The following is a 27,167-nucleotide window of genomic DNA, read 5'->3' as shown; positions in this document are numbered from 1 at the left end:
TAGCCATCAGGCTCCACAACCAAGGCTGACCCCCATATGAGAACTATTAGGACTTTAAGAAGTTTAAACATGCACTATCTACCTTTTAACATGCATTATCTGCAACCATCTTGGACTTTAACCACTGGCGCACTTTACACTTACTTACACTACATCCTATATACCACTTTATAGACTGCACACATGTACATATTACATTTATTTATTGCACATACTACATTTATTTATTGACGGACTACACTATGTTCACCCATTCACTCTGTATCTCTTATATCTCTATTATTGTTTTTATAATTTTTGTATAACTTTACCTCTCCTGTGATTCACTCTGTTTACTGATGTTGCTGCTTTGACACCTTAATTTCCCTCCGGGGATTAATAAAGGTTCATCTTATCTTATACATGTGTACATTTACAATATACAGGTATCACATTTGCCCTGTGCCTAAACCAGAACACGTGCAATTTGGGCTTGAAAGTCAAAATTACCAGTCATAAAACCTGAATGCAAGTCACAGACAAGTGATCCTGGTGATATAAATATGTACGGATTTTAAATTTATTATGTCACATCTCATAACATTATAAAACAAGACACTATATCCATCAATAATATTTATTATTACATTATTACAATAATTACACCATTATTATAATTACAATTATATTATAATTATGATTATTATTATAATTATTATTGTTGTAATTATATAATTATTCATAATGATATATAAAAAAATAAAAATATATGTATTGTATTTTATTATCACCGCCAGGCACGCCCCCAGCTGGGTTGCTCGTGACGTAGTCACGGCGTCTGTTGTCAAAAGAGGAAAAGATGGCGTCGGTATCAGAGATGTACGATGTGGGTTGGGAAGGTAAGACAAAAGATACAACAGATTCTCCTCAAGTCACATTGAGACATGGTTTTATATTTTTGAAGGCATTCGGCGTTTTCTTGGTGTTGCTCTTGTGCAGGCTGACGGAGGAGAGTTGTCACTGTACCAGCTCTCATGCTATCAGCGAGCAGAAGAGTTAGCTAATGCTAGTTAGCATGGCTCACTTCTTGTATACAGTAAACCCGTACAGTAGATCCGTATCAGCTCGGTCACCGTCATTTGTCAGTTAGTGGTTGTCGGTGCTAAAGTAGCGTCCAGTGTGCTGCAGTCACATGAACGGATGTCTGTCTGTTCTCAGATAACCATCTAGCTAACGGCTGCTTGCATGCTAGCCAGTCAAAGTCATGGCTTCGGCTAACAGCAGCTAACTAGAGCTAACGTTACGTTGAAAGAGATTTCTGCTTCTGCAAAACACATATAACATTGTAATAATAATAATAATGCTAAGGCTATAATGTTGGTGCCATCCTGTCCACGTGTGAGCGCATTAGCAGCACACACACACAACAGTAGTAGAAGTTGTATTTATTTCTGTAATAACCCGATCATTTGAACTAACATTGAATGTGTTGATTGTCACTTTGTGGGTGTCTGATTAGCCCCAGGAACTTCAGTCCCATCATCCACATCAGTTCAGATGACTGATAATAAATGAAAACCGTTACTGCACATTATAGTGAAGCTTCATATGTCCTGCTATTCACACTCTCATCCCAAATGGTGTATTACACGTGTAGCAGATAGAAGAAATAAGCACTCAATCCCAGTTAGAGTTAAAGGACCATGCTTGATGCATTATGTTGAAAACTGTTGTTGATAGCGATTACAACTGTCTTTAATGATTTCGTCCACAGAGATGAGAGACAAGCTGCGTAAATGGAGAGAAGATAACTGCAGAAATAGTGAACAAATTGTGGATGTTGGTGAAGAGCTGATCGGTGAACATGGATCCAAACTGGGAGATGACAGTAAGTGTGTGGATACAATTAAATCAGCACATAACTTTATCATTCCAGAGATTTTTTTAGGAGGCATACACATTTAAGATTTGGCCACCATACTATGAGGTGCGTTAGTATTTTCAGATGGAGCATTAGAAAAGAGATTAGGCATCAAGTTGAGAATGCCCATTTTATACGCCAGTCTTCGGTTTGTTTTATAATATTAAACAGGTGATTGTAAATGTACTGAAGTAGAGAAAAATATTGGCCTTTATGACAAAGTCTCTTTAACAGGGGGAACACCCTACTGTTTTGGTAATAACACTACAGAGACCTTGTCATCATTTCCTTGTGGCAATGCTCACGCCATATAATAGAAGTAAGAGATGAGTACAGCCTGCAGGTCTGTTCAAAGTTTAAAAAACATTTTTTTTGAATGAGGATCTTCTGCTTTGCGGTGTCGAAAACCACCGAATGTCCCTCTGTAAAAAACAGTCAGGCTAATGTTATTGACTGTGGGTTCATCTGCACAACTTTGTAAGATATGATTGATCTAAGTGGGTGATTTTCTGCCAGCTAGATTTTCTTCTCCCCTCTCTCTTGTGGTATTCATTTTTCTTTTGGATAAATTTCTAAACAGGATCTTAGGTTTCCTGTGATGTGGAAAACAAAGACGCAGTCATGGCTGAAAAGCCAAGTCCAGAAATACAAGATCGCTTCCATTAAACAGATATTTAGTAGATTTGGAGGGGGAAGGTAAAATACTTTACTTGGAAAAGCATGAATGGAAACAGGTTCATATTTTCTTTGGCTTGCTTTGGTGTCTTAGATGATGAGTGAGCAACTTCACAAAAAATAAACAAGTAGATTATCAGTAAAAGCAGAAAAAAAACTGAATATATTCCAGACATACTGTAAGCAAACAGGGATACAGTTAACAAGACGGATAATTGGTGAATGGCGGATACTGGATACAGTATGCTGATTTTATTTTTCAAGCAGGAGTGAGTTTAACGTACCATAAACATATCAAAGGTCATGGTCTCCCTTAGAACAGTGTTGTCCTGCTGCATTACCCCATAAAACTCCCTCTTTTTCCCTAGTCCTTATGATTCATACAGTCCTCAAAAGAGGCAGATAAACACTTAACATGCCATGGTTTTATTGAAACCAGCTCTTAAATTGGCTGTGAAATGAGTTGGCAATTATCAAAACAAGAGCTGGAATCATTAAAGTCAAGAAAAACTAGAGACATTTGTTTGTTTTGGCATAACCTGCCAGTTTTTTTCGGGTGGAGTCAGATTTTATTATTCTTTTCAATTAACGGGGGGGTGTTCATTTGGCTCAACATGTCCAGTTTGCTTGTCAGAGCTGTCTGTCTAACATGCTGTATTAATTCCATTAATTGGCTTCTGTAGCCAGGCTATTAGTCATTATGTTATAATGTTACAGTTGACTGAAAGAAAAAACATTTCAATAATGTTTTTTATAGCTTGACCACAAAGGGAAACATGTTAAAAGGAATGGTTGTGCCTGTTAATGATGGTGCTCAATATGCCATGCTCTATAATATAACAGCGCTGAAATGTTCAGACTTGCTTGAGATTGGTTTTATGTATCTAAAGAAACACATATTTGACAATATATAACCATAAAGTCTCTGCACAAAAGGAATCTCAGTCAATACACATCACTGAGTAGAAAGCAGACAAAACAGAGATCGCTAATTGGTACAATTGATATGACCAACTTCAGCCAGTCTACAATATAATTATCATAAATAAACATAATCATCTGTTAAAAACACGAGCTGCAGAGATGTGCAAAAGTTTACTTTTTTGAAGAACTGACTATTGTTAGAGCTTCAGGAAGATTTCCGGGGATTCAAATTTGATTCGCTTTCCAAAAATAATTATTACTATTCTTTAAACATTTATGAATAATTCTATTTGTGGTGAAGATTGTCAGGATATTTAGAAAGTTTATGTGAACATACCACTAATGCATTATGATCACTCGCTGATCAAATACATTTTATACTGTGTTTAGGCCCTGTGTTGAAACTGATATTTACATTTTTAGTGGAAACAGACACATAATGCTGTTAACAAAACCACGTTTAGATGTTGTATCTTGTTCTGGCATATGAACCACAGCAACTGTTACCACAGTCACACTACACAGAGGAAGGGATGAGAAACAGCATGGCATTTACAGAAATGTTAGGTCAGCTACTTTGGTTTCACAAAGCATCAACAGTGTTTTTATGTTAGTAATGTTTTATATTTGTTTTTTACAAAAATGTAGCTTTGCTCTGATTTAACTGCCTAACTTTATCCTTTTTTCCCTCTAATACCTTCAAATATCACCTTTTCCATGGATTTATTATACTAGTACAAAGTGTGGGAAAAATATCTAATAATGAGAAAAAATAATTATGAGCGGGGTTGTAGGATCATTTTCAGATAGTTCAACATCAGTCTGAAATTGAGAGGTGATCATAACAAACCTAACAACTTATTTTCCTTAATGTTACTATTCATTTCCTCAAATGTAACATTATTACTGAAATTGAATTAGTAATTTATTACCAACTCAATGTGGGGAAATGAATAACATGACTGTAAAACCTTACACAAGGGCGTTTCCTTGCAATGGTCCTGCATTTATGATGATTATTATTGTAGTTCTGTCCAAGTTTTAAATTAATGTATGGTTTTTGAACATTATGTCCAAAGTATTCCATACAGAAAAATAGTAAATGTAGCATTACTTATGAAATGAAACGGGGAAAGTTCTTTGAATGAACATCATGGAAGCTTGTTTGTGTGAGTAAAAAAAACCTGATGTGCAGCTGTTGGGGACAGACTCGTAAGTTGGGACGTCAAGTGTACACTTCAATATATCATCTTTTCATGTTTCACCAGACAGTGGAATGGAAAGGGCGTTAACACAGTCTTCTTTGTCTGTGTCTCTTCTGCCCAGTATGGATTATTTATGAGCAGGTGATGATTGCAGCGCTGGACTGCAGTCGGGATGACTTGGCTCTGGTAAGTTTTTTTTCTTCTTTTTTTTTACCGCTCTTCCTCACACGCCCTAGAGCTTCAAAAGCCATCGTTCACTCTCTCACAGCCATTCCTACTTTGCAGCACCCGCTCTGCCAAATGTGAAAATCTGATTTTTATTTGGCCAAATGGTATTACTCGGTCTGTACTTTGGAAAAAACAATTTGCTGAGAGTTGGAATTAGAGGGTATAGCGAATGAGTGGAGAAGCATGCTTCAAGTGTTCGCTGAACTTGGCCATCGTTTATGGAGTTCAACTGCTTTTTCCCCTCAGGATTTATTTGCCATCCTAAAGCTTAATGTGATGTTTCTGACTTCACGTTTTGAAATATTCATAGCTCTGAAAATGCTTTAATCTGCATGGGATAAAAAAAAAAAAGACAAGAGATTGTGGTTATTGTAACGGTAAATCTCCAATCAGTATGGATGTAACGACTCCCCAAAACGAATGACTCATTGAGCACAGAACAGGCAGAACCCAGTCATCGGAGTTAGTTGGCTGTTGGCTATCCCTTCAGCCCCGCTGGCAGACAGAAAAAGCATAAGGAGCAGCCTTCAGCTGATGGAGAGCTCAAACGATTCAGATCACACTGCAGACCTTTTCATCTCATTCAGGATAACTCCTCAGCCCTTTTCACTACTGTGTGATCAAACAAATCCACGCTCTGTGTAGAGGAGGAAGCGGCAGAGAGCATCCTCACTCCCCGTTTTTATAGTAGCGAGCATGGTTGCATAAATGGTTAACATACAGACTGTGAGACTGTGAAACTGGCCTTTTGACAGTCTGTTTTTAAGTCAGTGTATGAAGTTTGTTTAGCTGAAACATTTTCAAGACAGGTGGTTTGTATCTGTGGAGGTATGTGTGTCTGTGAGAGAGCAAGAGTGTAACATAAACTTTAGTTACAGCCAACTATAATTGGTCTCTCTCCTCTGCCCACATCCTTTGCAGACCTGTCTACAGGAACTGAGGAAGCAGTTTCCAGATAGCCACAGAGTGAAGCGATTATCGGGCATGAGGCTGGAAGCTTTGGAAAGGTAAGCATCGGGGTACCGAAAGCTCCAGAGGCAGAGGAGGCAAAAAAAAAAAAAAAGCTCAGCCTCACAGTGTTATGTATGGGACTTTTGGGAGGCTTGGGGGCGAGGGAACGGTTAGCAGATCCTAAGTGGTACAATGGTCTGGGTGTGGGTGTGTGTGAGTACAGTATGTGTGTGTGTGTGTGTGGGGGGGGTGGGTTGTGTTTATGTTGGATCACCCAGCATTCCTTTGGAGAAGAGGAAAGGTTCAGCACTGGGTAGTCCTGTGGCCCTTTTAGCCTGAGTTAGGGATTCCCGGGAAGGAAGTGGTCGGATCCCACTGTTATTCTGGGGGTCCCTCAATCTTCTCTGGTTTCTATTCCTCCGTTGTTTCCTTATTTTGGTACTCCTCATCTCTCTCTCTCTCTCTCTCTCTCACTCTCTCTCTCTCACTCTCTCGCTCTATCTCTCTCTGTCTCTTTGCCCCCGCTATTTCCATGCTTTCTTTCCCGTCCTGTTTTGATCTGTGTGCTGCGAGTATGCCTTGACCCTGTAAATATTGACATGTCACCACAATCCTCCCCCCCGCCCTCCCGCCTCCAATGATGTGTTTTATTTGTGAAGCTGCAGTTTATAAAAAAAAAGTAAGCAGAATGGAGAGCGTGAGCAGGAAAGATAAACGGGGGTATTTGAGTCTGTACTGAGCTGAATTAAGGGTAATTCAATCTGTTTACTACCTCGCTCACATTCCCCACCTGAATCACCATTGTTGGTTTATCGGTTATGTCAGAGTTTATGTGATAATTGAGAGTGATTGCTTCGGCACTGTCAGATTAAATAAACGGCACACTGGGATCTAATTGGCAGCAGACACGAGCTACACTTGAATGACACAGCTTCAAACAGCAAAGCCCTTCCCCTCCACACACACACACACACACACACACACACACACGGTTCCTAAATAAATAAAGCAAATCAAAGTGGCTCGTGAGTGGTCGCCCGGTGCCATCTGAAATCTCCCAAAGTGTGGCTGAGTAATAAAGTGAATGTGAGGGAAGCAGCGGCGCTGGAAGTGGGGCTTCTCAGGGCTAATGGGAACCAGAGATGCTTCTGTCTGTTGCAGGCTGTGGGCGGGACGGTTTCTGATCACTGAACCCTGCCGTTGGCTGCTGAAACGTCAGCGTTGCAGATTGCCCCTATTAGAAAAAAAAATAAAAAAATTCTAAAGTTCTAAAATCATCCTTCAGCGCCTGATTTGACATGACAAGTGAAATGCACATACCTCCTATTCCCAGATTTCTTTACCGTATGATTTGATATTTACAGCTCATAAATTTCCCCTTTTAAACAGAATCATGTGGGCTCGGTCCAACTGTTCGAGGCACGCTGTGTTGGATATTGTTTCTTATCCGGTTCATATGTGTGCGTTGTGGTTTTATGTACGGGCCAAGAGACGGACAACCGAACCAACAACTTAGCTGCGGATCTGGACAGATGTAAAAGCAGCAATTTAATTTTGTTTAAAGGTGAATCAAACTGGATACAATCAAATGAAAATACAATCTTTAAAAATGGTGCTCTGTTTGTATTGATTTCATGACTCACTGTGAAGTGATATAAGCCTCTCACAGTGTCGGCTGTGGGACCGGCAACCTAAACTTAAACGAGTGTTTATTTCTTCCTTTAGATCACGGCTGATTTCTGCACAGCCTCACTGTAATCATAGGAACCTGCCATGCTGTATACAGAAACTTGATTACCTTGAACTGTGTTTGATTTCCCCACCACCTAATTTTACCCGACTGGGGACTGGGTTTGGTTAAAAAACAAATTTGTATTCTTCTCTCTCTCTCTCTCTCTGAAGGTACGACGAGGCCAACAAGCACTATGATGCCATTCTCCAAGACGACCCCACCAACACGGTAAGACTGAGAAGTAGGGAAAGAAAGGGAAAAGTCCCTCATCTGAGCATTCTACTTTGCTTCACTTTGCGGTCTCAGCTTTTTGGAGGGTTTTAAATCTGCCGAGGCACTTTGGTGTTAGCAGTGTGAGTTTGCTAAGTTAAACTCCCCTTGGCCTTTCTGACCTCAACCACAGTGCTCATCAGCCTTTCACCCACACAACTGAAAAGTGTTCAAGGGAGGGGGCTGGGTGGGTGTGTGTGGGGGGGGTGATTCATGGTCTTAGTCAGTGGCAGACATGTTTGGTGGAAGTAAAGCGTAAATAAAGGTCTGGCCTTTGAAGATGGTGATTAACTGGACCTCTCAGACCCCCACCCTGAGTGAACGGGGCTCAGCTCCTGTCCCACCTTCTCCATTGCCGTCTCCTGGCTTCAGGTGCAAAGTCTGCTGTGTCCTGTGCTGTTAAAACAGACGAACCCTAAATAACTCTTTACTTAGAGTTCTCTGAAGCTCTCTCCTCGCTATCTTCTCTTCTCAATTTCCTCTTCATCTCTGTGAAATGACTTGCAGCACGTCTGGCCAGTGTTCTGCCAATCCCACACCACCAACCTGAAACATAATGTACCTGCTGTTAATTGTTTCCATAAGGACATGTGGCCAATGCGAGAAAATAAATCTTTTAAAGGGTTTTCAAAAGAAACCATGACTTTATTTATTTTGGCCATCCTCACCCCTCACCCCAAAGATGTTCGACAAGTTTCCTGTGCCATGCTGCCATATGGATCGCTTTTAGATGTATTCAACATTTTCTCTCAGCCGGCAGAGTGCTACAGACGCAGCGTAGACATTTGTGCTTCGGATGCCATGCGGAGATTCTTCACATTGTCGGTTATCTGCTTTTAAACAAGTAGAAGGCTTACTGAAAGAAAGTAATAATCCTCACCTCGCTCTGATGCACCCCAGCCCACGTTTATCTAGCCACAGCTGCTGCCTCCCACCACGTCTCACTCCCACCTTCACTTTGTCAAGACCCTCTCTGTTTATTTTCTGCTTTAAACAAGGGACAGGACTGTTTTCACGGGCTCGGTCATACTTCAATTTAAAGAGTGTTTGGGTCACGGGATATACTTCTTTTTAAGGCAAAGGATAGGCTGAACAACAAAAGTGTGCGTGAGTCGCGAAAGAGCTTTTGCGATCAAAATATATCTCGTCTGGAAGGGCTGAAGTACAATTAGAAGTTGCTTTTTATTTGTTTTGATGGCATCCAATAAGTATAGATGCTCAAGAATGGTGACGTTACCTAAAACAAATGCCACAGAACAAACAACTGAAACCCAACTTATATTGAATAATAAATTCCCATTCTCATGGCTTACGCATCTCTGGCGACACAAATAACGAGCAAAAACATTCGTATGACGGTCTACTTTCCTAATTTATGCTGAAGTCTTGATCCATGCCATGTGTGACAAGAAAATAATACTGGGATGGTTGCAGTGAATACTTTGAAAATGTTTTGTCTCAGTCATGCCGTCCAACACCAGATTGAAGTTAAAAGCCACAAATCACGTTATTTTCTTGTAACGCTGTCATTTTCATATACAAAAGGGGTGTTGCTCCAGTAATTGGCATAATCTGCAACAAATTGCTTCACATTTAACTGCTGTTTTGACAATGGGAGTTGTAATTTCAGCGAATCCCAGGGCACCTCCCCAAACATGGCACAGATCTTCTGGGGATTCCAGGGACATCCTCGGAAAGGGAATGGTCGGTTTCCTGGTCTCTCTGCCACCCTAGCGAGCGTAGGCTGTCAGTCAAACCCGGGGCCGGGAATGGAACAAAACAGACAAATAGGTCTTCTGTCCCTGGGATGTTAACCTTAAACCTTTTTCCCACAATCCTTCGTCCTCAATGACTCGGGCGTAGTTGCGGAGGGTGGAGCGACGATATGATGGCATCGTTTAGGTCACCTGTCCTGGAGCGAGGAGGGCTATCTCCTCCCCACATGTTCTCCAACATGCTCTTAAGAGTCGGGCAGGGGACGGGCCTGAGAAATGGCGGAAAATTGGCGACCACAAGGAAGACTTGCGAGGCAGCATGCGAAGCAGAGATTGGAAACTGAGCTGTTGTAATTACAGGCTGTGGAATAGATGTGGTACCCATTAACCAAAATTGTTGAATCAACAAAAATTGCTCAAGGTTTTTTTGCCATGGCAGCGTCCAAAAAATGTTTCAAACTCTTAGCCCTTCCATTGCTTGCTATGTTCCAATACCTACAGCAATGATCTGGCAAAATTCTTGTCTGCGTGCGTAAATGCATTTTTTCCACCTTTTTTTATTTCTTCTTGTGAGTATTTTTGATTATGCATCACCCACAACATTTGCATACAAGGATGCACCAATTTCTTCTGATTTTGTATTTCACATTGATTTGACTCAGTGATTGCATCAATATTGAATTCCAACGCTCTCATTTCACCCGTAATTGTTCAATATAAACAGCTAGAATTTCTTAAATAAGCCACTGAGGTCGCATAGACGACTCCTGAGGTTGACCCACAATCATATGCAATTACAGATTCATTGTAGGACAGGATTATATTTGTTTGGGTCAAGTAATCTGAAAGTAAAAAACCTCAATTCAGAATTGTTGACCACATGAATGTGAAGCATATTCACAAAAATAATGGAGTTTGACTTGCAGATAATAAAATTACATGTTTCGTAACTGATCATAATTGAAAGTACACGCCTCCATTGCTGCTATGTAAAGACGTGAATACTTGTATAGACTTGGCTTTCGCTCTCTCACTTCCCTTTTTTCTTCCGTCCAGTTCTAAGTATGTACAGTGCTAGGTGTGCCACCCTCGCTGCGATGTTTCTTATTATAAAGGAAGGTTGCGGTAGGTCGTAGAAAAAGAGCCAGGGGTGATGTAAATAATCCAGTCCTCACTCCTAAGGTCTCCTCAGAGCGCTAATTAAAAAAGAATCACGACAACAGAGGGATCAGACCCACTGCCAGCTTTTTCTGGATCATTAGTTAGAGAAAGGAGGAGAGAGAGGAGTGGTTTGGAATTGCTTCTCGTTTAATAAAGTGCCGTGTGACTCTCTGGGCTACCAACTTCCATATGTTCCTTTGAGCCCCAAGTGGTTCTTTATCTGGGAAAGAACAAAAAAATCAAGCTGGGAGAGAAGAGAGGTGGGCGTGGTGATGGCGGGAGCGCATAAGTGCAAAAAATCCACATTCGACATCGCTGTAGTGTTTGTTACATTTTTTTTTCTTCCTGTTTCCCTTTTTCGGTATTGGATGAGGAAATGTCCCACATGCTTGTAATTTAGTCTGAAGTGAGTATAAATTCCTGAATCTCACATAGCATCAAGTTCTGGTGAAATGCACTGGATGTGAAATGGTGTGATCTTTGTTTTATAGTCAGAGGACATAAAAGAAGAAAGATTGGGTTGACCTTTCACTGTTCCCCGTTGCTTGATAACTTCATAACATATTTTAATAATTTTCTCTCAATTTCCCTTCAGACCACCATGATACTAAAAATAAAAGTGTTTGGGAATACGTTGTAGGAATAATTCATTTTGCGGTGTGGGTAGAAGTCCTTACTGTTGATGTTCAAATCCTTCTTTGTTTTATTAAGATGTTGTCCTGTAGCCTTCCTGCGTGCTTCTTTCTTTCTGAGAGGCTAAAATATTGCTTGTCGGTTGAGGCTATGGTGTCCCTGCAGGTCGCTGTCCCAGCTTGATGGATAAGTGGATTTCTTGTGATGGCAGTGTCAGAAGAGGCCCAAATTTACAGCCCCCTAGACATGACTCATACACAGCCTTCAATGGCTTTGGTTAGGAGTGCAGGAGAGGAAGCCCTACTCAATCAAGTGCCAGTCCATAAATAAAATAGGCTGCGGCAGGGCAGTGCGCTTCTAATGGAGCGGCAGCCTCCTGTTAAGGTTTTCACTTACTACCAAAAGAAGAAGGAGGAGGAGAAGGAGGGAGGGGGGGGGGGCGGTTGGGGAGGGGGAGTAAAACATTTGGAAAAGTCGCAGCAGCAGGAGTAATGCTTTCTAATTCAGATTGATGAGAATCTAATCCACCTTAAGGTCACTCCAACATCAAAACGAAGCGGAAAGCAATTTTCAGCTGATGTAAGTTGGGGCTGGTGGAGCGCTAGATGCGTGCCGTGCCGGCAGGAAGACGAGCGTTGGGGTTTGGGGGAGCGTGCCATTTTCCCCACTTGGTTAGGTTAGGTTATGACTCACCACTTTATCTCAGCCACTGAGCTCATTCCAACTCCCAAATACTGGCTCATAATGCGTGTCCATCTCCTGTTGGACATTGTCACTAACTATCTCCAGTTATGTACTCGGTAGGCTTATATTCATTTAAATTTCCCAGCAATGATATGAATAAACTCGACAAACTTAACGTTTAGTGCTCTTTGTCCTTTTTTTCATGTCACGGCTGTTGTTGTAATGCACCGAAGTGCTGAATCATCTCCTAGAAATGATTCAGTCTCACAGCGGAACACGGAGCAGGATTGTGATGCACTGAAAAGACGCTAATGTACACACTTAAACTCACAACTCTTACACTCACTCATCCTCTCGCCCCCCCCCTTCAGACAAACACTCGAGGAGCTGAGCTCCTAATCCTGTTTACTCTCTCTGCTCTACAGGCAGCAAGGAAGCGCAAGATCTCCATACTGAAGGCCCAGGGGAAGAGCGCCGAAGCCATCCGGGAGCTCAATGAGTATCTGGAGCAGTGAGTGTTTCTACAAGAGGGGGAGAGGGTCAGGCACCCCCAACCCTCCCCTCCTCCCCCCAACCTCCCCTGGCTTTTATTTTAATTAAAAACCCAGTTTGCTTTCAATTGAGTTGGCACAACTTGCGCATGAAATGCCAGCAAACTGATTCTCCTACCTTGATAGTTGGATGGATTTTGTAATATTATACATACATTTTATTATGTTACAAATGCATTTCCTGTTTTAAAATGGTAAATGTTTGAGTTTTGTCATTTTGTGTTTACAGGTTTGTTGGGGACCAAGAAGCGTGGCACGAGTTGTCAGAGCTCTACATCAACGAACACGAGTAAATCAATTTTTTTTAATGCAACATAACATATTTTAAAAATCAGTTAGGCTAAACCACAAGGATGATTTGCTTTTACACTTCCTAATGTCATAGAACACAACAGTGACCATTTTAAATTTAGCCCAAAAACTTACCAAACACCACAATCAATGGTTGACCTGTGTGATTTTCAAAGTTGCATTAAAATGTTATCGAGCTTTAAAACTTTAATGCATTTTGAAAAAAGGTTGAGTCACCTTTTTTGTATTAATGCATCCTTTCAGGAATAGCCTACCGCTAGATGCCAAATTTCCTCCATTACGAACCATTTCTGCCTGCCTGTTCAATATACAGCTTTGAACCAATAGCTCACATTCTTTGCGGTTATGCTGTGACTCACCTTTTGCAATTACAACCCATTTAAGCCCGACAATTCAAGCGAGACATTTCCACCAGCTGGAGAGCCGTAAACTGAAGCTTGGTTTTACACAGCTAGAGGATAAAATAAGTTCTCTCTTTCATTACAAGGATTATCTAATACGTATCCTGGAGCATTTATTTCATAAACAGCAACTGTGATAAACAACCAAGACTAGGGAGAAATGGTAAATATCTTAATGGGGTAAAAGCACCAGAAAAAGGAGATGCAAAACAGGAAATGAGCAACGTATTCAGCCAGTTGTGTGCTAATTGTCCGTTTGAACTTTATCTGAGAAATAGTCAAGACAAAAAACCATAACACAAGTGCTTTTCTTCATATAAGTTCAACATGACTTCACCAAAACAGCAGATATGGATGTGAATTTGTTCATCATGGTGGCAAAAACGATAAATGATCAGAGGATAGGTCCAAACATCCTGCAGAGCAACTTGTATACATTCTGAAGAGAACGTCTGAGGTGTATCTGGTATGTAAAGTTGTTATTTTAATGCGAACTCCTCCTTTTTAATAGCACATGTTTATTATATAAAAAGTGGCTCCAGTATGGCAGCCATATGTTGGAGATGTATCTGTCAGTTTAACGGGGCTTCACCTCAGACTGATGGCTTGATCTCCGGAGGGCCGTTGGACGGCCACAGTGGAAGGCGGTGAGATGCCTAACTCAGCCAGGGGTCTGAATGGAGCCCTGTCTATGTTTGTCACATAAGAGTAGTTTAATAGGATTTCACTCTTAAGCCCCCCTCTCCTACATATGAGAGCAGAAAGCCTCCCTGGCCTCCCGCTGATATCTCAGTTGCCAAGGGAGAATTGCCAGACAGACAAGAGCATTGTAAGAAAAAAATGATTTTGTTTGTGTCACCTTTTATCCCTCCTTAATTGTGTGGGGGCTCAGAAGTTAGTGAAGCAGTGTCTGTAGTTGAAACTCTGGTTTTATACGTGCGTGTGTGTGTGTGGGCACGCTGACTCTCTGGCTGCTCGGTTGCTCTGGTACGAGGGCAGCGGCAGCAGGAATGCGTAGCGCGGTGAGAAGGCTACTTATTGGATATTTCATGCTTTTGTCTGGGAGGCTTTATTGCTGTAGTAGCCAGAGGAAATCCAGGGGTGAGCGGATTATCTCCCAGCTTATCCCAACACTTCTAATATCACACCATTCACTCCCACAGCCCCTTATCTACAGGCGTGTCAATTTCTTTTCTTTGTTTTCTTTATTTTGGGTTACAAACTCCCTGTTTCCCCTCCTCCTCCTCTTCCGGATAGCCCGGCATTATCGCCACTCTTTTCCAGAGGGATGGAGCAGGAGGGGGGGGGGGGGGCAGAGCGAGAGAGAGCACTTGCTGTGAAATTCCCAGGAGAAGGTGGTGGCACTTTTCTCCCTCCACCCCTTTCCCCCACCCCACCCTCCAGCCAGAGAAAACAGAGGGTGATGGAGAAGCGAGGAAGAGAAATAAACTCTCCTCCCCTGACTGCACAACACCCTGGGAGCTAAAAATAAACAAAGCAGTGTGTCTCTGCACTGCCATTGTTGGGGTTGCAGCAGGCGTCGGTGTTAACACATTAGAAACGTAATTAATAGCCTCTGAGTTGACACTGTTAAAACAATCCTTATGCCAGCGGTGTTTAGACAGGAGATTGTTTTGTCTGTTTGCGAGTATTGCACAGTCGGAATCCGCCGTTGGCTCTCATTCCGACCATGTCTACGAGACTGACGAAATTGGACTGGTCACCCAGAATTACAGGATAAATAGTAATCATTTTTTGAAACATACTTTGCGCAGTCTGAATCCATTTTTGTATTCATATGCAGTCAGAATGTGGTATTGAAATGGGGGGGGGAGCCACTGCTGATGGTTTTGCTAACCTCCAAAAGAAACAAATAGGATTCTTACAGTCTCGCACATGATGGTGGCTACAACCTCGCTCAAGCACTGCGGTAAAAGAGTGAGCTTTGGAGCCGCCATAGAGAGTAGTAGTAGCCCGGTGACGGTGAGGTTAGATGGCTTAGAGGAAGAGTAGAAGAGGTAAAGGGTCTGGCTCTGGTACAAGATTCTGGTTGATGGCTGATGGAGCGGGCTCTGTTGCAGGCCACGGCCACTGCATGAGCACATCTGAAAGTCTTTATGGAGAGGAAGTGGTAATTGTAAGCAGCCCCCAACCTTCCAAGGCCTCTGATCTCCCCCTCCTCTACTAAACCCCCTTCCCCCTGTTTATTTCTTTCTTTCTTTCTCTGTCCCCACCTTCCTCTCCCTCCATTGCTGTTAATCTTTCAGCTAGTTACCATGGCGGACTTAAAATAGACTGATCTTCATGTTGCGGCAACATTTGGATCATTTTGGTTCCCGCAAAAACTCTGCATCTTAACATTTCCTTGTTTCTCACAAGCAGTTAAATTACTCTTTAACTTTCAATTTGTTTGGATGTGCTGACAGACAAGCCAGAGTAGCCCCGTTTTCTGTCGGTAGGTCTGTTCCTGCCTCGGTCTGTGTACGTTGGCTTCTGTTTTGTTAGGTGTACGGACGTTTTACAGCTTTGTGTTCAATGATATACTGTATCTTCGCTCGTCTTGGCCTGGGCCCGTGAAGGGGAAACTGTGTATGAGAAGTGGAGTAGCAGCAGATTAGTGTGAGGTCAACAGCTCAGCAGTCTGCTGCTGAGAAGTGATCTCATCTGAGTATAGGCACAGTGTGCCAGCTCTTACTGTAGTGCTGACCTCAGGAAGGTAGTTAACTACACATTAAAGGCTGAAAAAACACACAGACGGACAGGATTGATCCTCAGCGTGTCCCCAAAGGAGGGAGAACCACCACACTAGATAGGCTTTTTACCTTTTGCCAGCTGTGTGGACTGAGTAACCTTTACTGTAAGCCTGTAAAATAAACGTCATGTCATGTGGTGGCTCTTTACAGATCTCCACATCATAGGCTTTAAGTCCGTCACATTTAAACCTACCCGTACCCCACGTCGTTTTCAAATTTATACCTGTAGATTTATTGGGCATAGCTGTTGTGCTTCACAGTCGAGCAAGCTAAAGGATGACACAGCCACAGCTGTATCAATCGGCTCACTGTTTTTCCTTGTCATTTCCACAGCTACGGAAAAGCCGCGTTTTGTCTGGAGGAGCTGATGATGACCAATCCTCACAATCACTTGTACTGTGAGCAGTACGCTGAGGTAGGTACCCCGCCTGGACGTCCGTCATCATGCACGGGGGGGTCAAACTGTGGAATAAATGTCAGCTCCCTGTGAATGGTGCCTCTCTAGTCAAAGCCGAGAGACACCGACACACACTTAACGTCACTAGGAATATGGGGCTCATGAAAGAGAGATGTGTTTACACGGGGTTGTCATGTGTTGCTTATTCAGATGTCGTGCTGTCATTGCTCGAGCTGCCCTTTTAAGCACAGCTTATTGGCCGTGTTTTAATGCCTCCTCCCTCACACAGGTGAAGTACACTCAGGGGGGGCTGGAAAACCTGGAGCTGTCCAGAAAGTATTTTGCCCAGGCGCTGAGGCTGAACAACCGAAACATGAGGGCATTGTTTGGTCTGTACATGGTGAGTACTGCTTTGCGTGGAGAGAAAGTGGGAAAGAGAGAGAGAAAGAGAGAGAGAAAGAGAGAGAGAGAAAAAACAAAAACAGTAGAGCCTTTTTTTGTAACCCTGTGGTTTGTCAAGGTTGAGGCTGGCCACTGAGTGTGTCCAGCACAACTGTACTGTGTGTGTGTGTAGTGTGTTTTTGGGGGGAGCGAAGAAGGGGCTCTCAGACAGGTCAGCTCACTGCTGACTCAGACGGTGAACTCCAGCATCGGAAAAGTCTGCCCCTCTGGAGCTCTTTATTTTAGTAATAATACCCCTTTGGTGAGACTTTTTTATGTTTATGACTTAAATAAATAAAGTAGTCCCGGAGTCAAAAAAAATAAAAAGCGAGAGAGAGAGCGAGAGAGAGAGCGAGAGAGCGAGAGAGCGAGAGAGAGCGAGAGAGCGAGAGAGCGAGAGAGAGAGAGAGAGCGAGAGAGAGAGAGAGAGCGAGAGAGCGAGAGAGCGAGAGAGCGAGAGAGAGAGAGAGAGAGAGAGAGAGAGAGAGAGCAGTTCAACTGCTGCAAGCATTTTGTCACCGGCAAAATGATCCAACCAGGTGCCAGTTTGATTGTGTTCTCGGGCCGACGGCCCTTTCATCTACATATTTGTTTAAACAGGATGTTGTCTGCTAGTGCCAATGCATCATATGTAAGTGAGACTTGACATAAAAACACAAACGAAAGCGGGTGCAGGGAATAAAAGGTGGAGAGGGGAAGCGGGTCTAACACAGAGAGACCCAGTGTTTTCCTCTGCGCTGCACTGGGATCCTTCAGGTAGTCCAAACACCTCCCATCAGCCCTGAACGGCTCAGAGGTGTAGGCAGAGTACAAGGAGGCGCAGGACAGGATCAAAATGCTTCTGTTAACTCTCACGTTCGTCTGGAGACAGAGCAGGCCCCCGTACTGTTTCCTGACAAGTCATCCACTGACACTCGGGCCTTTAATGGGTACCTCAGGTGGGAGTTTATTCTTCATCAGTCACAGATCTGTCTTTAGTGTGTTTTGCAGCTTGTCAGCGAGTCTCGGTGGTCCAGGATCTTGACAGGTGCAAGAAGTTCAGTGAAAGGACAGGAAACTTTCGCCATCATTTACACCATCTGGGTCAGTCGGACAGGAGACCCGGTAGCACTGACCACAGTCGGGGTTGTGGGTTAGTTACTCACAACACTTGCGTGGGGATTCCCCTCCATAACGGCGCACACACTGTTATTCGGGGATAGCCTGTCTGGGTTTGACATAATCTAAATTAAGGTCGGTCTTGAATAAAGAATAGAGAAAATGCTTACTAAAAAATACAGAAGCCAAACCAGTTTTAATAGAAAAGAAACTGGGCCAGGTTGATTGGTGTGTAGTTAAAGTTTCAGCGCACTGGTAGAGAGGGCTTTGAAGTGCAAGCAGGGTAAGCCCTCTGGGGTTTGCTGTGTGGAGATGATGGCAGGAACATGGGAAAGACATGGGATTTGTGGTTCGGAGGGGAGCTGTCGGGGCAGGCAGAGACCGTGATTCACACAGCGCTCCTCACTGCGTTTTCTTTTTTTTTTTTTGAAGACATACAAGGTCCTTTCATCGCAGTGAATCGATGGTGTTGGAGAAATTAGGCCCCCGTTAAGTGACAATTTACGTATGAAGCATTAAAACACTCACTTTTTCCTCCCCATAAATGATTTCTCCCGTGTCATCAGGCCAAGGTCTGTTTTTTCTCTTCATTCTGCCACAATGACTAGTGGAGTGGTAGATGGTAAGAGTGGTTGCACATTCATCTCAATTACGCTTTTATTGCTGTTTCACCAAGTTTTGATACAAGAACACCCCTTCCCCCTGTTCTCTCCTTTACTTCTTCTTCTTCACGTTTTTTCCTCTAGTCTGCAAGTCACATCGCTGCCAGTCCAAAAGTTAGTGCCAAGGTGAAGAAGGACAATATGAAGTACGCTGCCTGGGCTGCCGCTCAAATAAACCGAGCCTATAAGGTGAGTCACATAACGATTGTCATTAGCTTCACTGTGTAATTCGTACTACTATCTTCATCACTCTCGTCTAGCTTCCATATCTTTGGTGTCTTTCTACTGAAAAACATATTTTTCCCACATCCCCCTTCGTTCTGCCAGACACAACCACTTATCATATTTCTTATGACTCTTCTGTTGTCTTTTAGCTTTCATGGGCTATTTGCACACAATATCCAGACATCCAGAAATCCCCTCATTTGCATAGTATGTGTAAAGCATTCATCGCCCCCACCGAATGACCCCAGAATGTACAGCAATCCTGAAGGATGCCTTTCGGCTCGCAGTGTTGTAATAACAACCCTTGTGTCTTTCAGTGTGTCTGGGTACATTTACTGTTAATGTGTTGATTTAAGGCCACAACGTCTGCTAAGACTTTATTCCACACCCCGGCCTCACAGATGAGCTTCTCGCAGAGCCACAGGCTGCTTCTCCGAGGACCACAATCACACTAAACTGTAGCAGAGAGTCGTGTCGTTCAGCGGTTCTCAAAAGTGAGGTTCAGTGACCCTCGAGTGCCTTTGAACTGGATCTCGGAGGTCCCCCGCAAATTCACACACCTAATTATAGATTTTAATGTTACTTCTTCAGTTGCAGCAATTTTTAAATAAGTAAACATTTAATATTAAATCAACTTAGATATTTGAATTAGAGTCCCTGAAACTAAATCTGATTATCGGGGGCCAATCAACCCATTTGTGTCCATTTTACGATTTGTTAGAAGAAAACTTTTAGGACCCTTGAGGTATATGTCGTAACTCTGACCTATTACTATACAGAGAGTAACAATGTGCAAGTCCTGCATCAACCTGTCAGGGTCTATTTCACAACAACGACCCGCCAGCTGTACATTATCCCGCTTATTACACGGCTACTTATTTAATAAATCAATAATTTGACGCAACAATGGTCCGCCAGAGTCTGATATTAGAACTGCACCCATAGCAACGGCCTGCTACACATAGCAGCGGTCTGCTATAAAGAAATAACAGACCGTAGAATGCCATAATTGACCAATCAGAATTGAGTATTCAAACAAAGCCGTGTAATAAAAGGGAGATAAAGGATGGAACTGTACGTGTGTGCATGTGTGCCCACATATTAGTATTGGCACTTGCATGCAAAGCAATGAGGGGAAAAAGTGAGGAGCTCCTCACATGGTATCACTAAAATTGTTGATGCTGTTGTCATAGCAACCCCAGTATAAAAGCATATTTAAAAAAAACCCAAAAAAAACGTTCTTGCCATATGTGTTGCTTATTTGGGCATCGAGAGTTAAACATGTAATAAGCGGTTCCTTGCTCAGCATGTGTGGGTCCTGCTGAGAGCGAGAGAGGCTCCCCGCTGAGCCTCTAAAGACCCCGTCTCACCGCACTCGGCCGTCCTTGCCTTATAGATACATCTCACATGTTGAGCACTCAGACAAGAGTATGACGGCTCTATTGGAAAAAGCGTGCATGCGGGCAACGTCACGGTGAATGGCTGCTCTCTTTGGGAGCTTCTTGTAGAAGTGTCTTGGAAGAGCTCTCAGCTTTTACTTCACCAGGTTTGAGTTGAAGTGGAATGTCCTAACTGAAGAGGCGCAGCTTGTTTTGTTTAGGTTAACGCTTCGTATGTTTGCAGATACAGATCTCCTTGAAAAATGTAGAGGTGGTTTGGTCAACAAGGTTAGTCAATCAAATGTCTCGACTGATGTCAAGTCCACACTACTCGCACTACTTTGATCAGCATGCCTGCTGACCTCACCCCGCTGTCTTAGAAAGTCTTTGATCCCAGTAGGGGACAAGATGAATATCTCAAACTGTTAACTTTTTTATCATAAATCAGAGGCACAAAAGAGGCAGAGGGACAAAGTGTGAAAAAAAAGAGTCATATGTGGAGGAAACTCTGCAGCTTTGAAAATATCTGAAGAACATTAGTGTAACATAAGAAGAGACAGACAGAAATCCTGCTACTGTCTGTTAATTAACCTTCTTTTCTCTTGACATATTACACTAATTGCACAACATTTTATATTTATAATTGAAAACTGGTTATATGAATCCATTATTGGTAGTTGCCAGACTGTATATATATATATATATATAAGCATATTAAACAAGCTTGGAAACAGACATATTATAACATTACTTTGGGACTTCATCTGAAACTTGTTACAGGAATTAGACGGTAGCATAACCAGTAGTGTAACACATGTTTTCCTTGCTTAAATATTTTCATTATTGCCAAGGAGGTGCGGCAGAGGCTTTACCCACAGACAGGGAACACACATCTGTCTTTGGTGATGTAGGCTTTAATGAATCCAATAGATAGCTATTTGCTACCCAAACACTGCCTTACATATGACTATATATATAGTTCAGTAAATTATTTATACTAGTAGCTTGATGGGTATATATTTTAGTTGTCAATGAACACTTTGTAATGTTTTTCTAGACATTTTTTTATATAAATAAAAATGATATTTTGACTGAAAAATACCCCTTTTCTGATTTATGTTATGAGATTTGCACCAATTCTATGTTGTGGAACATATTAATCCTTCACACCTGAAGGTCTATTTTAATCAGGAAGCTGATACGGGCATCACCATGATATGTAGGCCATGCCGTAGTGGTCCAGAGGAAAATAGTTTCAGTTGAGTTGTTACAATGACAGACTGAAATACTTCAGCTACACTTAGAGGCCCGTGGACAAAGCTGAAGTGTTGACTATATGCGTTTGTTTGACCCCCCTGGTGACAATAATGAGACACCTCAGTCAGTCACACCTTTTTCCTCCAGGGAGCATGATGTGAGCTTCATCCCGCCCCCTCTGCTTCTGCCCCGGTCTACAACCTCTTGTATTTATTTAAGTTGCCTGGTAATAGTGAGGTTGCGCTGGGATTTCAACTCAGCTGGCGAGTGTGTATGTCCAGTTACAGTATGTGTACGCGAGCCCGGCACCACGCTCATGTGCTCTTGTAGATTTTTTTTTTTTTTTCTTGGTTGCCGTGTGAGACAAGTTAAATGACAAGGCGTGAGGTTACCTCCCCACCTCCAGTCAAATGACTTCTCTGTGAGATCTTTAAAAAGGGAGCGGCGGTGTGGGCCTCCGTCGAGACAGCTGCAGGCCGCTGTGGGGCTTGTGCTCGCTGATTGATGGCCCCTTTTTAAAGCGTTGCTCGTGTCAGTCGTCCACTTTTATTAGGCCCTGGTACCTGGTGATTGTCATACCTCAGTGTGAGAAAAAGGTGGGCAGGTGAGTGCAAGTGGGAGCAGACGTCAGCGAGAGGTCACGACTGACTGGGGCCCATTTAAAAAAAGAAGCGTAATTACCCCGGTGGGGTCGTTCGATGTGTGGGTCGTAGGTGCAGGGGGCTTCAAAGCAGCACTACACACGGCCTGGCCCTCCCGCCCTAACTCTCTAAAACAGATTCTCTGATTAGCTCCTCTGTCACGGACCACGGGCTCCCGCTGCGTCACGACTCTATTATCAGATGCTCTAAATAGATGTGGAGCTGTCTGGTCTGCTCCTACTGTTGTAGAACAGGGCAGGAGTTAATGCGGTGGTCTCACCTCAGGCTGAGGAGATAATTGACTACCGGGCCCGGGGTAATGGCGCATTAGGCAGCAAGGCAATGAAACGCACTGATCATTATAGCTACCCCACCACACACACTCACACACACCCTAAATCTAGAAGAATGAGTCACACTGGGAAATTACGTAGCCAATTGCACACCTTAGCCAACTGCCCTGTCTTAAGATGGAGTTTGGCAAACGAGGAAGGAAAAAAACTTTAGCCATGGAAACACAGTATAGGCTAGGTTTAGGCTACAGTTAGTTCCTGTTTGTAGAAGCCTGAGCGTGGCCAAAGGTTGAATGAATAAATGCCTCACAGCGTTGCTTTATGTTGAACATAGGGTTGAGTGTTGTTTTGCTGTGTTGTCCCACAGAAAGATGAAACATAGAGGAGGGACTGTGTGTGGTTTTGGAAGAAAGCCAAGATGGTCTTGGTGGAGAGGAACAATACTTCAGTTTCTTCAGCCAACTGTGTGTCTCTAGTATTGAAATTATGTTTACATTGAGTGTGTGTGTGTGCTTGTGCTTGTGCTTTTGTCTGACCAAGTGTGTGCACACACTCTCAAGGAGCTCATCTCTCACCTTGGGAGGACATGCAGGATGCGTTCTCAGCATTGAGGCCGTATCCCCTGCCTGTGTTTGACTCGGGGTAATGGTGTTTTCAGAATGATTTAATTGAAAGGACTCCCACTGTGCTGTTGCCTCCTGCTGTTTAGCTGTGGTTGTAGTGTTGATGACATATCTGTAATGCTTCTTCTACAGAGCAGCAGGTTTTTCCTCTAATTTCTGTATTTTTATATGATGATTTACACTCACCGGACACTTTATTAGGTACAAGGTGTACCTAATAAAGTGGCCGGTGCTAGTACCGGGTGTTCTTCTGCTGCTGTAGCCCATCTGCTTCAAGGTTGGATGTGTTGTGCGTTCAGAGATGGTATTCTGCATACCTTGGTTGTAACGAGTGGTTATTTGAGTTACTGTTGCCTTTCTATCATCTCCAACCACTCTGCCCATTCTCCTCTGACCTCTGACATCAACAAGGCATTTTCGTCCACACAACTGCCGCTCACTGGATATGTTCTCTTTTTCGGACCATTCTCTGTAAACCCTAGAGATGGTTGTGCGTGGAAATCCCAGTAGATCAGCAGTTTTTGGAATACTCAGACCAGCCCGTCTGGCACCAACAACCATGCCACGTTCAAAGTCACTTAAATCCCCTTTCTTCCCCATTCTGATGCTCGGTTTGAACTTCAGCAAGTCGTCTTCACCACCTCTAGATGCCTAAATGCATTGAGTTGCTGCCATGTGATTGGCTGATTAGCTATTTGTGTTAACAAGCAATTGAACAGGCGTGCCTAATAAAGTGGCCGGTGAGTGTATATGCTGCAAATACTCCTGTGGATTTTACTCACAGGTTTTGGAATGTATTTGCGTGCATTGCTATAGTATTTTATATTTATTTATTTATTAGCACTAGGAGTCTCAAGCGTCTTTCACACATTTCTAATCACATAGAGGTTTGAATTTGTACATTTTGAACACCATTGATAGATTTTTTTAACACCATATTATGAGAATTTGCGCTTTTCCTTAATTTCATTTCTTCAGAGTAAATGTTTCATTCATGTCCCCTCTCAGGATAAAGTGTAATAACGTTGGTGACTTTTCATCTGGCGCCATCATCAGGTTAACATTTTCATCTGTCCAATACTTTGGTTTCTGACCAAATACCTGCAAAACTAACGGAACTCCCATCAGCCTCGGCTGTACTTTGTGTCAAATGTTAGCATTTAGCTCACAGAGCTGCGAGCGTGGCTGTAGACTCTTAGTCTTGTACATTAACAATAAATAATAGTGCAGCTTTGTTTGACATCCCGTGTAGCTCATAAAGTGCATTTTAACATACAGCAGTAGTAACTACGATGGAAGGTGAGAAACAATTAGTAACCTGCATCTGACTGAACTGCAGGTCATCCTTTATTTTTTTAACTGGCATCAGTTTGATTCATTTACTGTAAAATATACATTTAACTTCTTTTAGAAAGACCTCATAACTTTTTATGTCAATCTATATATGTGGGTGAAGTGAGGTTAATTAGACTGACCTATTATTATAACCCTGGTCTCCTGCCCAAGGTCAAGGAAGTTGTCTTTCTCTTTGGTATTTTTCGAGGGGATGCCTATGTCCGTTGCATAGTTTAATTGGGAAGAGACAGCGTGCGCCTGTATGTGCACGCATGAGTAATCCTGGATGTGCTTGTAGATCATGATTTGCGGCACTTCCGGTGAAACCCCGTGGACACAGTGCAGAAATTAGAGCGGAGCGTTATGTACTCCTGTACTAGAGGCCATGGAAGTGGACTAATCATGTGGGCATCCTGTTTTCGGAGCTCTCACACACACACACACACACACACACACACACACACACACACACACACACACACACACACACAGAGAACTAAACTGGCACTTTATGTTAACAGATGAGGAATAACCTGCCGATAAGAGGTATTAGATTACTTTACATGACCTGTTTACCAGTGCTGTCTAATGACCACTGTCGCCTCTCTCTGAACTGCTTCTAGCTCTGTGGACTCCGTGAAGCGGAGGTATAGTGGATGAGGTTATCACGGCCTCTGTGATGCTGCATTCTAGTGTGTTTGGCTCTCCGTTGCTTTGGTTGGCAGACAAACCTAATGAGCTGATGTTCTCTTTTTCCCCTCTCCCCTCCTCTCTGTCTCTTTCTTTCTGTCCCATTCGGTGTCTCCCTGCCTTTCACCTTCCTTCTCTGACATGCAGATGGCCGGTCGCGGGACCAAGGAGAACAAATGCTCCATGAAGGCGGTGGAGGAGATGCTGGAGTCCATGCAGATCACCATGTCCTAGACGTCTTGGACCTTCCGCCTTCCCTCCTGTTCACACACATCGACACTCGGAGCAACATGGCAGCTCAAATAACCTTGACCAGAACCGGATCTTTTTTTTTTTTTTTCTTTTCTTTCTTCATCCCTTTAAGTTTGTAATTGATTGAACTTGACACGGACAATAGAAGACATTCGTTTCCCCTCAAGTGCGAGGATTTCCCCGCCCATCTGGAGCCTACAACTGCAAATTCCAAATACTCCAATTTATTTAAACAAGTTCTACTTAGTATTAACCCAGCTGTGATTTCCCCTTGACTGGATTATTTTACCCATCCCATGCTGTCTTCTAGGTTTTAACTGATATCACTAATTAGCACATCCACATCCAAGGCTATAACTGTGTGACCAGGAAAGATAACAAGCTGTACAGTAAAAGCTATTTATAAAGACAATGTGGAGATCCACCTGTCTGCACTGAGGTCCTTTACTGTTTCTGTACTATCTGTAAATGAAACAAATTAATCTAATAAATCTTAATAACACTTTTTTCTTTTGTCAAATCTATCAAAAATGTCTTAATAAGAGTTGAACTGATGGCAGATACATATTTGTAGCAGCAGGCAGTCGGTTGTTTTTGGATTTCCATGCATCGAAACGGTCATGTTGCACCCAGCAGTGAGACTTATTGACACATTTGAACCTGCTGTAATTATCCTGGAGAAGGATGAGAGACATTTGTCATTATGAAGGCAGAAGTGGTAACAACAGAGGCATTAAACAGGGCCTCTTCTTCCCCAGTGATTCCAGCTGAAAAATCTTGCCTTTCAATTACCTTGGACAGCAGCTGAACCAACTTCAGCACACTGAAGAACACCTCTGTCATTCCAGTTTAGAGAGCCTCCGAGTAACGCTGCCAGTAATTAACACGCCACGAGCTGGAAAGAAGAAAAAAAAAAATTGTATTCATGAATCTGGGAACTTTCATGACAGGCGAGGAAGAAAGAGGTTTTAGTGCTGTGAGAGGCAGCGCCGGTTTCCTCCGCCGAACACTCGGTGTAATTGTTGAATCTGAATTGATCCAAATGATCGTCTAAAGTTGTCGCTCACCCGTGCAGGGTCAGCTGTTACTTCCATCTCTTTTGTTTATTAAGTCGTGGCAATTGTCTCATAATTTCACTCTTCGGCTGATGGAAAACTTGAGTGTTGAGTTTATGCTCGTTCTTTTGGACGGCTTTTAAATTGAGAGAGGTCACCAGCTCAAAGCCCGGAGTGTGGAAAGCCGTTTTTCTCGACTTTTTAATACTCGCTGGCCTTGGTCAGTGGATGAATGTGTCTGCATTTGATTTGCCTCACCAATCTGGCGGAACCAATGAAAGCCAGGGGACGTTTGAGCATAAACTGACTTGAGTTATTTTTACAGGGGAAAGGGCTGAGGCTAAATGAAGCTCCTTTTGAAGAGTTACAGGGTGAAGGCTGTTTGATTTGAAGCAGGGTGATTCATTCTTGTTGTAGCTCCCATGCAAATGTTGCTGCACTTGCAAAAGGTCATTTATGAACTTGCAAAAAGGGGAATAAAGTTTGTCAATCAGTCTGATGGCTCATCATGAGGTATTGGTATGCAGTGCCAACCATACTGAGGCAATAGTGCCATCTGTAGTCTGGATGAAGAACTCAGGACTTTGACTGCATGCTGCAGTGAGTGACAGCACGCACCTGGAAGTAGGCTACCACCGACATGCATTAAACATTCAACTTGACCTGTGTGTTCTGTTATTTCTAGCCTGTCCGCAACTCTGATTTGCTGAGCAAGAAAAAAAGT

At 42.9% G+C, this 27,167-nt stretch overlaps 1 protein-coding gene across 1 annotated transcript; it reads left to right on the top strand.

Moving 5' to 3' along the window:
• Nucleotides 1-773: 773 nt before the first annotated feature.
• Nucleotides 774-25,893, top strand: emc2 (ER membrane protein complex subunit 2). Its single transcript, XM_037784158.1, has 11 exons — nucleotides 774-878; nucleotides 1,754-1,867; nucleotides 4,826-4,890; nucleotides 5,854-5,939; nucleotides 7,786-7,843; nucleotides 12,504-12,589; nucleotides 12,859-12,918; nucleotides 16,429-16,510; nucleotides 16,782-16,892; nucleotides 18,778-18,882; nucleotides 25,284-25,893. The coding sequence occupies exons 1-11, from the start codon at nucleotides 839-841 to the stop codon at nucleotides 25,368-25,370; spliced, it is 894 nt and encodes a 297-aa protein (XP_037640086.1). The 5' UTR covers nucleotides 774-838; the 3' UTR covers nucleotides 25,371-25,893.
• Nucleotides 25,894-27,167: the final 1,274 nt, after the last annotated feature.

The sequence above is a fragment of the Sebastes umbrosus genome, chromosome 11 (genome assembly GCF_015220745.1).
Source record: "Sebastes umbrosus isolate fSebUmb1 chromosome 11, fSebUmb1.pri, whole genome shotgun sequence".
In the NCBI taxonomy this organism is placed as follows: Eukaryota; Metazoa; Chordata; class Actinopteri; order Perciformes; family Sebastidae; genus Sebastes; species Sebastes umbrosus.
Note: the sequence above shows the minus strand (reverse complement) of the source record. Positions and strands in the feature narration are given on the sequence as shown.